Genomic DNA, 13,981 nt, shown 5'->3' with positions numbered 1-13,981 from the left:
ACAAAAGCAACTTAATTTAAACATATTAGTGGATGGTGGGCACACAAATCAGAAATGAGCTTTGTCTTGCACACAAAAATTAAAAAATACTTATATTAATCAGAGCATATTGTACTTGTAAAATATGATATTTTGGCTGGACTGCTGAGCTGAACTCATAAAACATTTCCTTCATGTGACATATTATAATGCTCTGTTTTCAGAAGGCTGAAGCATGCTTGATATTTCTGCTTTTAGCAAAATAATATAGTGCATTACTAAGGTTACTAATATTTCACTTGGATATTAATAACATATTAATAATTAGAGAGGCAATTCCAAGCATTATATACATGTGGATCTGCTGATGGATATAACCAATTATTATTTTAGAGGGCCCGTTAGCATCTACCTAAAAAGTCCATCATGCTTCTCTGTGAGAATCATAATTGGATATCTGTGAATAGTAGAAGAAGTGTGAATTGCAATCCTCACATCCGATACATGTTAAAAATTAGACTCATTCATTTTGGGGATGTGCTGAAAAAAGGATCACTCCCATGCATGTCAAAGGGCTCCATCTCTGGAACATTGGATTAGAAAATTCTCATCTGCTCGCTCCCATATGGATGAAAGCTACAACTATGTGGGCACCTCATCATTTCTGCTGATGGCAGTCACTAGAGTGAGAGTCATTCCTTGCTTCTGGAATTGACTATAATTGAGACTGGGTCTCCCTGCAGAGAGGACATGGCTGGGTCTTCTCTCAAAGAAGCTTTAGGTTTATGGATGGGTTAGAAGTAAGATACGGATGTCTCCTATGTTATCAGCCATTCCTTGCTGAATATATGTAATACATCTTGTCATCTCTCGGTGCTCTGGACACGAATGTCTCTCTCCATGCTTATTCTTAAGTCTGATTCCTCCTGTGGGGCATGGGCACTCTGAAGTCTCATAGTTTTGAGCAGTATTTATCAACCTTGTATTCATTATCATCATTGAACCACCCAACTGCCTTCCCCATGAAAATGTACTAGCACCAACATACTGTAGGTGGATGTACATAACAAGAGCAAGATATTTCTTCCCTCCCCTACTCCAAGAACCAGTTTGCACCAGCTTCGGGAGCTGTAAAGCCCCTGTTTAGAATGCACAACCCAGAGAATAAAGTTTCAAACTTCCTGGGATTTTAGAAGGTCCCACACATTTCTCCAACCTTATTGTTTGCTTTCTTTATAGTCCATGCTAGCCCAACAGGGCGTTGAGTTCCCACTTGCCCCCGTGTTTCTACTTCTGTTCATGCCCTTTCCCAGTACCTCTGCACCTCTTGAAACCATAAGCTGTCCCTTTTATGACTCTTCAGTGGAAGTTCATCCCCTTCCAGTCTAAGCTCTTCCTAATGTTATTTGGTAAATACAATGGTGAACATTTAAAGTCATTTTTCTTGCATGCTTGTTGCTCAGAACTAACTAGATTGAAATCACTAACAGGGGGACATATATTTTTATTCTTCCTTTCTCATAGCTTTTCTATTGTATCCTTACCATTTTCAGCCTATATTGGTTCCCTAATAAAGGCCAGTTAAGCAATAAATACTCACTGAACACCTATGTCCCGGGCCCTGTTCTAGGTGCTAAGGAGGCAATGGTCATGAAATGTGAATATGGAAAGTCACATTTTCTAGAAGGTTAGTGTTGAAAAAGTCTTGGGTATTCAAAGTCTCTGGTTTTCAAAAGAAGATACTGAGGCACAGCAAGGTCTGATGACTTGCCCAAGGTGACCCAGCACTTTGCTGGCAGAGTTGGGAATCTGACTGTGTGCCTACAGCTTATCTGCTTCAAAGCAGGCCATCTACACACTGCTAAGGTGTCTTTGGTCTGACAGTTTATTATTTGTTAAGATACTGACATTTTTAACAATCTGAAAGATGATACTATTTAAAAAAATGATTCCTGTATGTATACTTCAGGCAGAGAGAGGGAAAGTGCATTTTGAGAAATCCAGATTTTCCGTGTATATACAGCAAGAAGCAGGGTTCAGCTATCCCACTCAGAGTGATCCCCACCTGGAGCAGGAACCATGACACCAGATTCCTTGTGCCTGCAGGTGTTCACCTGGAGATCCAGAGTGGATCTGCCAAGGAAAAGGTAGTATGGAGAAGGTACTAGGCTTGGCAAACTTTGGATTAGACACTTTCTAAGTTTTCTTCCATGATAACTTGACTAATAGCGAACCAACTCTAAAGAGCTGGCGGAAATGTTGTCCATCTGCTAGTTAGAACCAAAAGCTGATACTCAGGGCTGCCAGAGAGCTGTGCCCACCTGCCCTGCTTGGGTGGTGGCCCGGTGACATTTCCAGGAGAGGGGTCAGGGCTCCAGCTCAAGCCTGGCCTGGGGAGGCTGTCTGTCTGCAGCTGTGGTGAGCAGCTGAGTGCTCTGCCGAAGCAGAGGGATCCTAACCGTGATGCTCTCTGGCTTGATGGGAACAGCGATGAGCCTCCCTTCGCTCTCCGGGACTGAGCCTTTTGTCCTTCCTGCCGAATCACTCTACCAAACCCTCATGATGATGATATCTCTATTTTCTTTTCTGTGGCCATATTGCAAATTAAGAAAACCTGAAGAATATTTAAAACCTGTTTTTAGCAAGCTTGTCACAGTGCTGTTTTTCTTTAACATTTGAACACCAATTCTCAGGAAGGAAGCTTTTATAGTGTATTTTGCAGTCATTTAACCTATGATCAAATACCTATATCTATGACTTTTGAAAAGTGGGAGAACAGAACTGAGTATAACAAATGTTTGAAAGAAAGGCTGTGGTCTGTGTGTGTGTGTGTGTGTGTGTGCGCGCGCGCGCGCGCGCGCGCGTGCATATTGGGGGATCATGTGCCAAACTTCGAAAAGATTGAGGAAACCAAGTCTACTTATGTAAGTCAGTTTCTTGTTTTGAGTAAGTTTGATGAAAAACATTCCAAAAAATCATCCCTTACTTAGAAAATCACCCACAAAGAAAAATGAATCTCTGCTTCATCAACCCTCTAGCTCAGTGGTCGGCAAACTCATTAGTCAACAGAGCTAAATATCAACAGGACAATGATTGAAATTTCTTTTGAGAGCCAAATTTTTTAAACTCAAACTTCTTTTAACACCACTTCTTCAAAATAGACTCACCCAGGCCGTGGTATTTTGTGGAAGAGCTACACTCAAGGGTCAAAGAGCCCCATGTAGCTCACAAGCCGAGGTTTGCCCACCATTGCCCTGGCTGTTCAGATAAATGTATGTTCTTACTTTGTTTCTCTTCACATGGAAGGCAGTACAGAGAGACTCATTCCTTTCAATAGGTAAGAATGTCCCCAAGATCCTTCCCCTTTGTTTCCTGCTGACCATTCTGCAAATCTGTTCCATGGTATCCATACTTTGTATTCAAATCCCCTAATACAATACGTGGTTTCTGTGAATTTTAATTAAACTATGTTTTAGTTAGCACTTTCAAATATATCTACATGTTCTGAAGGGCATAATCCTATTTAGCATGAATTGGATAAGCCACAATCATGTTAAAAGCTACATAAAAAAAATACATAAACATAAAAGATTCTCAGATTATTATTTATGACTATTAGTCCTTCGCTAATTTTTAGACCTTTAAATTATGGATCCATGAGTTCACATTTTATTTTGTTAATCACTTTGTTGTAAATTCCCAACAAAATATTCCCACAGGAAGACCTCCAACTGTGAAAATCAGTTTGATTCTGTCTTTACTTCTGACAATAATAAGAATAGTCAACATTTTAAAAAAGAATTAGCAGCAATTTGCTTGGTGTCTGAAGAACTGAACAGATTATAAAATGGCTTTAGTGACCTTGTCATAGAACTCAAATATTCTTGGACACCAAGTACGGACATTTTTAAAAATCAGTTTTGCATACGAGAAAACAATTTTATTGCCTTTGTTAGCCTTCTGGCTAGTGAGTGGAGGCTTTGGCCCTTGTTCTAGGGCCTTATAAGAAGCAGTACAGGATGCCAATCATTTCTTCCCGTGTGTGTCCATAGTAGTAGCCTCCACATCTCAACCCAAGCGAGTAAACGCTATTTCAATACCATAGCTATTTTCAAAATGTGAATATTACTTTAGCCTTTTCCTTCACAACAGTTCTTTAAGCACAACTGTAGGAATTACAGTGAGCATTAAAAAAAATAGAGTTTCTTGTTAATCAAGGGTCCCAGTTTTAGTCTCATGAGTAAAAAGTCATAGGGCCATAGGAAGAAACTGTTGTGAAATTGAGAACAACAAGCTCAAGTTCAGATTCCTTGGTATGTGTTTGCAAATAAAGAGCTACTGCCTATGAAGCTGCTCGTAGTAGGGTAGGTTTAGACACTTCCTCCCCAGCTCTGACGTGGCAGGAGGGCTGAGAAAACTATTTTGCATTAATTTCTCTGGGAGACCCTATATCCCCAGAAAGCAAGAGTTTGAGGTTGCCCTCCGGCATCTGGAGTCTGGCCCTCCTCCTTGCCTGGGAGTGGAGATGGCAGTGAATCTGCGAGACATTTCAAGTAGATTCCCCAGGCAATGTGGACATGCTAAATTCAGTCCACAGGATTTCCTGGAATTTGTCCTTTAGATTGATATCCCATTACAAAAATGAGTACTGTGGTCAAATAACCCTGGGTTAAGCAGAGTTAAGCAAGGCTCTGTATTACTATGTTAGAGTTTTGGAATACACTGACTGGTTGCTTTGTGGCTCCCCAGGAGACAAGGGTGTGGAGTGCATAGAGGATTCTAACCCTATTTGTCCACAGAGTCCTTTTCTTGAGGTAAATCTCAAAGGCTTAGGCCAGAGATTTGGCCTACAGGTCAGTCTCCTGCTTTGGCAAATTGAGTTTCATGGGAACACACTTTTATTCCTCTACCAATTGCCTATAGCTGCTTTGGCTCTATAATAACAAAATGGAGTTGTGACAACGATCATGTACCTTAAAATGCCAAAAGATTCATCACATGGCCTTTCATGGAAAAAGTTTGCTGACCCCTTGTCTAGACCCTGTGGAATACACTTTGGGAAACGTTAATTCCTAGTGAAAACATCATTGGAATAAGATACACAGTACAAATACCACAACCAGGGTTCTATCCCTTATTCCTAATTTATCCTGTGAAATAAAACAAAGATTTAATTTCATAAAACATTCATCAACCTCTTTCCCACTGCTCCTTTGGCCAAGGAGACTATACGCATCTGAGTCAGAAACACAGCCAGTGTTTGCTCTCCATCATGCTAGCACTGAAAATCATAAGACACCATTAATCCACTTCTGTATGACTCTCCAGCCATTTGCACCCAAACTCCGATGGTATCAAAAGAGGTTTCCTTACTTGACTGGTTCCCATGACTCCCGCTCAAAGCCCCTGTGAATGGATTGTGCAATTGAGGACTCCATCAAATCCACATATCTAACCACAAGTGGGGCAAACAGGTCTTGAAGGTGTTTGTGGAATTTTCCATTGCACAAATTATCTAGAACAGAGAAGCAGAGTCTTGGTAAGGGTCCACAGTTGCTTTGTCAGCATACAACATACACACAGAGAGGACTGTCTTCGACATTAAGCCTATGGCTTCTAAGAGAGCCTTCCCCCCCCCCCCCCCCCGGAAAAAAAAAGAGAGAAAGAAAAAAGTTCAGGAACAGCATCAAAGTTCATGCTTCAATCTGTGTGGAAAGAAAATGGAATTCTAAAACATTTAATCCATTTGCGTCCCTCTTGTCAAAAAGAAAAACAATCATGTCCCTTTAAAAGCAACAAATCAGCAACCCACCCTCTTCTGGGATTCCTTGTACTCACTCCCTTCCTCCTGAGCTGTTACCAGGAGGAGAGAGGAGAGACCTTGCTACCCTTCCTTCATCACGCTCCCTGAGCAGGAAGGTCCACATTATGGCTCTGTGTTGTGTAAGAGACTCCAAGATGCTTAGGGTGTTGCTTAACTAGACTTTTTTTTTTTTTCATCTAAAAAGCAACTTTGAATAAAAATTGGAAAAAGTGAAGAGGTTAAATAGCTTGTTCCAGAACAAAAGAACCCCGAGGACACCACTCCTGACACTGCTCTGGGGTTCTTCTGCTTAGGTAAGAGAGGGTTTCTCTGTCACAGAGCATTCCTTGGAAGAAAATTGATCACCCGTAGGTTTGTTTGTTTTTGAATTAATAATAAAACCACAAAGAGCTAGGTCCAACCTATATTCTGTCTGGGATACACGCATTTTAACAAGGCACTCATTTGCACACGACGTGGGCAGGCCCAACAGTGGAAGGTGATACGTACAGTCGGTGCGCAGGAAGTCATTCAGCAGCTGGAACAGCGGGAAGCTGTCCCACGTGTCCGGGGGCTGCACCTCCAAGGCCGCATCCATGTCCACCGCGAAGAGCGACAAGAACGTCTCGGCGTGCTCCACCATCAAGTCCGACCACCACGCAAAGGCCTTTGAAATTTGGCAGAAAAACAACAGACAGAAAGGCAGTGAGCTTCTCACTCCCCAACAGGAGGTGGGAAGTGCAGCCCTCGCTGGCCAAGGTTCAGTGTGCATCAGCAGGGTTTGGTAGTTTTATTGTAAAGAGAACAGCGTTTTTGATTCAGCCGGGCCTCTGAAGCGTCCCAAGGCCATGCTTTTCAGGATTCCAGTCCTGCCTTCGAGAGCCCACTGGTTAGAGGACTCAGCTGTAGCCGTGACAGACGTGGAATTTCTGTTCAGTTTACAATAACTCGGTATGTTTTGGGTCATGCTCTTTATCAGTGTTGTTGGCTGGTTCTTGATCTGAGGAATTAGAATTTGGGAGTTTCTTCACTGTGTTTATGGGTTTTCTGCTGGTCTAACTTGAAAATTTGCAATGAGTGTTCACTTAGATCTACACGTGTGGGGTTTAATTGTCTACAGTCTCATACAAGGTCGATGACTCGTGTTTCTCCACGCATGGGCAATGTTACTCCTCTTTCATACCAAGGCAAAGGAAACCATTGTTGCAATTATCACAAAAAGTTTGAGTCAAAAATCTCTCTAAGTGGGGAGCCTCTGGGTTTGTATTCTGTCTGTAGGGAGGATCAGTCTTACTCTGGGAACCAGGAAGGTGAGGACTTACTTTTCTACTTTTCAGGGGAGGGGTGTGGAGTGGGGTTGGACACATATGTACATTGAAAACCAAAAAATATCAGTGAAGTAACTCATTTTCATGCACGTGGGTCCTTGGAAATCATTGTGCAGGGTCTCCGGGCGACATTCACATCGGACTGGGCCAGATGTGAATGCAATTCAAAGGCACGCATGCATGTTGACTAATCATTTCTGGCAGGGAGCATGCAGAATGAGTGGCGGTCACAGGCCCTTTTTTTTTTTGCTGATTTCAAAGACAGCAAGAAAACAAAACATCGCCAGCCTCCTCTTGTCCCCCACCTCCCCACCCAGTGCCATAAAGTATTTACATGAGAAACACTTTCAGGAGCATTCACCGAAAAAAGATGGAAGGCGTTTGAAAACATGAATGATGATTATGGAAATAATTCCATAAATGAAAGTGTTTGTTCAATAGCCAAGCTTTTCTGTCATCTATTGTTATTCGGGGATATTCTAACAGCCACTAGGAGGCAGACTTAGCAGTCCGTCTCTCTTCTTTCATGGGATTTCATTTTACTTACTTCTCCTTTATCAACATGTGGCTGGTTTGCAAATTAAATGGAAAAAATCAAGTCATGGACTATTCTTCAAGGTCAGCTTGGCTGGAAATAGACACCTGCTGTTTCCATTTTAATTTACAGTAAAACCTCACTGATTCAGAGTAATGGCTGTGGAGAAGGGCTAGGCGGTCAGCATAAAAGCCTACATTACTGGGCCTCCTAAAAGTAGGTTGTTGCTGCTTTCAAATGCAGTCTGAGCACCAAAGTAGAAGGTACTCACTGGGAATTATATGAATGCATCATACATGGAAAAGTGTTTTTTCCCCCAAAATTTCTAATAATCATAATAGATAAATTGACATATAAATGGAAGTCAAAGACACAAAGGTTTAATTTGGCAGGTCCCGAGGTGAAACTTGTAAGAAGAGCCTTTAGAATTTCCAGGGAAAGTTGAGAGATTATATTACACATTTTACTTAAGAAAAATTAAAAGAGACACACCTGCCATGGGATTGTCACCAAGTTCAAGTGTGTGGGTCTGAATCAAGGAGGTTTTATTGTAGGCTTACCACCTGGAGATGAGAGCCCTGAGGTGTGGGGCTTGCTCACTGACTACCTGGTGGGATCCAGTGGAGGCAGGATGCCTCCACCCCCCTGAGCTCTCCCAGCCAGCAGCCTTTCAGGCAGAGACCCTCTATATGTCGGAATTTGCTGGGGCCCCACCCCCACCCTAACTGGAGGGCTGGCTGTCATCAGTCCTGATTCAGGATATTCACAGAATTCACGAAGGCACATGGCAATCTTAGCTGGTACTTATTCTACTTATTCTTTAATTATTTGATAATAACAGTTACTGGAGAGACTGAGTTGCTTTCTCCCCTTCCCCCCCTAGGATGACAGGACAAAACACCAGCCCTAGATGCCTGAAATTAACAATTGCTTAACCTAACCTTGAACCTGTTTCTTACCATCTTTATTTAAAAGTTGCAAACCAGAGACCATAACCAGCACCTCCTCTACTATCTTTGGAGAACTCAGCCCCTCCTTGGAATTTAGTAAATGACTGAGTGATTGTCTGCAGTTGTGGTGTGAATAATCATAGATAGGTAGCCCTGGGAAGAACAATGAATGGCTGCTGTGATAGGAACGCTTGCTCCTGAATTCTGGCAGAGGGACTGAGGCTTCTAGGGAACAGAGAGAATTGTAATGTACGGCTGCAAGGGGAGGAAGACAGAGCTGTTTCTGGGCTCTCAAGGGGATTCTTCCAGAACCTCATCCTTGAACCCACCTCCTAGCAAGGGCAGGAATGATAAAAAATGAACAGAGTCTGTGTGACTGGATTGGGCAAGGCAAGTCGTCAAAATTAAAAACCCAAACAATATCTATTGGTTTTATTTGCTCAGACGGGTGGACGCTATTTTTGTACAAGAGCTAGCTCAACATCTGTAGGCACTGCAAGTCTTTATAAATCTTTTCCAAAGGAAATAAGAAGTTATACTTCAGATTCTAAATACTTACCTAGTGCTTTTCATTATTTAAAGGCAAAGGTGTATGCTTTAGGGGTAGAGTCAACCACACTGAACACACTGTATTTTTGTACACAAAGTCCATATACGTATGTACCCCTCTGTGTACTACCACAATACATATATACATATACATACATATACATAGAGAGAGAGGTTGAAGCAACAATACATGAAAGTGTAGTGTGTGTGTGTGTGTGTGTGTGTGTGTGTGTGAGTGTGTGTGTGTGTGTGAATAACTTAGGCTCTGAGAGCAGAATTATGCTGCAGGTAAGAGATGAACATGACACTGCGACCATATACTACATGTGTGTATATGTGATGTGATAGTAGTCATGGAAAGTTTTTTCTCTTGGGGCATTTAATTACTTTATATTTGAATTTAAAATGGCCTTAAGGATTATTGTTTTTTGGTGCGGGATCAAGTCTGCTTGTCACTTTCACTTGTGGTGCCACCAAACATCGTGGCTGCCCAGCCAAGATCCGTGCTTAGGATTTAGTAATTTGCTAGTTTATTGAGCACCCAGAGAATATGGCAGGGAGTACAGGCAGCAGAAAAAATTTTCATACTTCAGCTTGTCTTTAGCGTGCCAGGGCAAATCCTACCTATAGCTGCACCCCTGGCTCTTGACCAAGCTACATACTGTAATCAGCCAGGCAGTTTAACAATAACCAACACTTGGTCCCTCCCATGAGATTCCAACTAATTGATCGCAATCTGCCAGTGAACCTTGAGGACAGGTGCTGGGACAACTCCACCTTGAAACGAACCCACTCACCTTTCAACATATTCTGTCTATAGCATACATTTGGTGCTCTACATCTTGGTTTGTACTTTTTATGGTTCTTTTTGTATTGTTTGCTTCCATACCAATTTGTTCCTCATCACACAACAGTAGAATTTTGTTGAGCGCTTACTATGTTGTGAGGATGGAAGGCTGCATTCAGCAGAGCATACTAACAGATGCTCTGCTGAATGCAGCCTTCCATCCTCACAACAGCCACATGAGCTAGATTTTACACCGAGTGGCCAGGTTATTATGATTTCTGAACGCATAATAATCTGTCCACTCAGTGTATAGTTATCTCCAACTTACAGGACAAGAGAGGTTAAATAACCAGGCCACAATCACAGAGCAAGGAAGTGGCATAGCTGAGATTGAAATGCCAGCATCTCTGGCACAGAGCCTGTGCTCCTGGCCACTCTGCCTTCTCTGCTCGAAGGCAAGACTGCCCCTGCCTCTGTGTCCTTCACAGAAGCTCAGAGGCCATCGCCTCAGTGCTCACCACACAGGTAGCTTTTGATTGACTGAGTGAGGACGTTTTGTATTTGGGTGAAATGACTAATTCAGGAAATAATCATGTACTTTTATCTAAAAACCAACGGGGTCTCCAAATTCCAACGCACGCTGAAGCTTTCACTCCTAACTTCTAAAGCTAGTCAATGGAAACAGAACTGAACTGATGTTTACCCTGGCTGGCTTTGGAACATGTAAGGATAAAATATTTTTGTAAGCATGGCTACTAGGGCAGTTTCAGATGATGATTAGCCCTTGGTGAAAAAGTATTTGGGGAAAAGTGGAAAAGAAAACTGTCTTTTTTGGGGACTATTGTATCAACGTGCCTTGGGTACCTCTTTTGAGTAATTTGGGAAAATAGCCGTCCTTTCTTAGCCTTTAGCAGCCTCAAAAATAGCTTGTTTAGAAATCAAGGACACCTGCCATTTTCTTTCTTTCATCTAATTAAAAGTACAGCGGTGACTGAGGAAGACCTTCTCTGTGTGCATGTCTTCAAACATGGTGATTTGGTTTGTTATCAGGGGAGGGCAGTCCCGAGCCCACCACTCCTCTGGAGTTTACCTTTGCGGACCCCCAGAAAGAACATACTTACCATTACCTGAACCCAAATGCCCCCAACCTGGAAAGAACCGATATCAGATGGCATAGAGTAGGAAACAGTTCGAGCCCAACTCAATTTGATGTGTCTGGAGGTTAGCCCTCGGCCTCTGTTTGGAGGGCGCTGGCTTGGCCCCTCTCCCAGCTCCCAGCTGTGCGTTGCTGAGGCAGCGGGAGTTAGTTACACCCATCCTGAGGGGTCCTCACTCCATTCCTGGGCGGGTTCCATACAAGCACCGATTCTGTGGCACTCTCTCTATATATAAATGCTGTATATGCAGTTCACATACAGACAGTCGCAGAGGGAGATTAGTATCACTCTGGGCAGCTACTGGTTACCACGCTCGGGACGCATCTGCGGTAAGTACAGACGGACAGAGGGACTGGGACAGGCTGAGGACAGAGTCACGGCAGGAAGGAGGCACGTGTCGGGATGTAACTGCAGTCGTGGTCAGGTGTATCAACTGCTTCATGCACGCACGAGAGGAAACCCCCCCCCCCCCACATTGCCCCCGCTGTGGAGGGCCCCCATGTCACAAGCAGCCCCTGCAAGTTGCTGTTACATTCCTCAGGTCAGTGTTAGGAAGCGGGAGCCCCAGGAAAGTCCCATTGGGAGACAGGGCACCGGAAGGGCATGCACAGACTAGGACAGAAGGTGGCTGGCTCATTCGGTGTCGGCACATACCTCTTTCCCCTGCCACGATCGGCCACGAGTGAGTGGAACAGTAGAAAAATAGGGAGGAAATTTAAATATGCAAATCAGGCATTATTCCGGATGACTGGGTTTATGGGTATTAGGTATTAGTTAACTGTAGTGTCAATTTCAGTTAGTCGCAGGAAGGACCATGTTAGGTGCTTGAGGAATTACACTTATGGATTGCCTTTGCTTCCCCTTCTGCTGGAGAGTTGAATGGAGAGGAAGAGTGAGAGTTAGTGCGGTTTTCAGAACGAGCTATGACCCGAAGCCTTAGGGAGGAAGGAGGCGGTGTTTTCCCAGTGGGACCCCAATGAAACCTTGGGGTCTTTCTCGGAGGACTGGATTATTTTAAGTCCTTACAGGTTTGGGGCTTAGTTAGCCTTGAAATCCCTTGGTTTATCTTATTATCACCAAAAGCACAGTTTTGACAGTGGTCTGTAAGAGAAAGGAAGCTGTATCTATTTAGATGGAGGTTGGAGAACCGACAAGTGGGACAACACAGAGTAATAATTCACTCTGACCCTGCATGTGGCCACCAGGTCACCTGAGGTTAACAAATGAAGCTAAATCCAACCACGTGGCCTGCGATCCACAAACCAAATAAAAGAAATAAAAGCAACAGTGGTGGCAACAACAACAACCACGAAAGACCAGAAAGCATTTTGCGTGCTCCGGACAAGATCCATATGCTGCTCGCGTCGTAGTTTGAAATACACTCACCTCTTTGGCACGTGGCTGGAAACATCTGAAAACTTAAGCCGAAACGGACAACACGCAATCCCTTTTGGGTTGCATTCAGCAGCCTTCCCCAGGCCACTCCTCACCCACCGTCCACTTGCGCTGTCTTGGCAAGGCCAGTGGAGAGCAAAGGGGGTGAAGGCCCCTCGCTCCCGAGGCCACCTGCCCCCTCCGATCCGCAGCCGCAGCCGAGGGACCCGGGCCATCCCCCCGCGGCGCTCACCTCTGCGTGATGCTCCTCATTCTGCTGGAGAACCTCAATGACTAGTTCAGCCAGACGGATTGTGTCTTCGAGCTTTTTGGCGGGGGTGATTAACCGGCCTACATTTTCTGAAGCACAAGAATCTGCGTTAAAATGCGGCGAGAGCATCGGGCTGGCTTTGTGGCCGTTAGCACGAGTGGATGAGAAATTCTGAATAGTCACCAATGTTTTCAAAAAAGGGTCATGCAAATGTTAGGAGCCACAAGATTAGTAGTGAGCAAACCAGAAAGCCATATTATTGTTATCATCACCGCCATAATCATCATCATCATCATCATCATCATCATAGATATTAAGGGAAAGCAGTGCTCCAGCTTCAAAGTGGCATGGTAAGCTACATTTTCTTTGACAGCCCATTTCAAATTGAGTGACGTTTTGTACACGTGTTCTTTAAAGACAGCATAAGTATTCTATCTGATAGCACTGTCTACTGTGCTGTGCTACACAGGGAGGGGTGATGCTACCGGAATTTGATCTTGATTGCTGCTACATTTGTTGCCTGGATTTGTCCTTAAACATGCGATACTACAGAATCTTTTTCATTATAAGTCTGCAAGTTTAACAGGTGCTGGAATGTTCATTTTTTTTTATTTTTTATTTTTAAAAAGCAGAGCCGTGCCACAACCGGTTTGGCTCAGTGGATAGAGCATCGGTCTGTGGACTGAAGTGTCCCAGGTTAAATTCTGGTCAAGGGCATGTACATTGGTTGCAGGCACATCCCTGTTAGGGGGTGTACAGGAGGCAGCTGGTCGATGTATATCTTTCATCGATGTTTCTAGCTCTCTATCCCTCTCTCTTCCTCTCGGTGAAAAATCAATAAAATATATTAAAAAAAAAAAAAAAAAAAAAGGCAGAGCTACAGATCTTGCTGTTTTAAGCTGTCCAGGGAGGAGACTGTAACTTATGGAACATTCCTGGGCCATTAGGTAGAAGGAAGGATCAAATTGTTGAAAGGGTGCTGGGGGTAGATTATTGGCTGAAGGAGTGGTCACTGAAATCTAACAGGTGGCAACAATGCACCCAAGGTTTTCTCAATTTTTAGTTTTTATTGTGTGGAAAGGGTTCTTTTTAGCTGACTCAAGCACAAACCAAACTCTGGTTTCTGTTGGACCTTTTAGAGACCTGAATTCATGAATGTTTATCAGTCATCATGTTATGTAAACTTACAAACATTTTTTTCCTGGCCGGGGGTGGGGGAGAGTGATATTTAGCATATAAAGGATTTTC

The 13,981-nt window shown here is 43.4% G+C and overlaps 1 protein-coding gene across 8 annotated transcripts in view; it reads right to left on the bottom strand.

The window, feature by feature from the left end:
- The window catches only part of CADPS (calcium dependent secretion activator), a 411,831-nt gene that overhangs the window by 83,545 nt on the left and 314,305 nt on the right, over positions 1-13,981 (bottom strand). For 6 of the 8 annotated variants that reach the window (XM_084902706.1, XM_084902705.1, XM_084902700.1 and 3 more), the window contains 3 exons: positions 12,716-12,822; positions 6,293-6,449; positions 5,353-5,494 (listed from right to left, as the gene is read on the bottom strand). In XM_084902706.1, the coding sequence (XP_084758832.1) occupies positions 5,353-5,494; positions 6,293-6,449; positions 12,716-12,822 (406 nt within the window). Of the gene's footprint in view, positions 1-5,352; positions 5,495-6,292; positions 6,450-7,657; positions 7,679-12,715; positions 12,823-13,981 lie in introns of all 8 variants that reach the window. The other 2 variants (XM_084902699.1, XM_084902701.1) reach the window with 1 other exon arrangement.

This window comes from Pipistrellus hanaki (assembly GCF_964339955.1).
Source record: "Pipistrellus hanaki genome assembly, chromosome: 13".
NCBI classification, from domain to species: Eukaryota; Metazoa; Chordata; class Mammalia; order Chiroptera; family Vespertilionidae; genus Pipistrellus; species Pipistrellus hanaki.
This window is presented reverse-complemented; position numbering and strand designations above follow the sequence as displayed.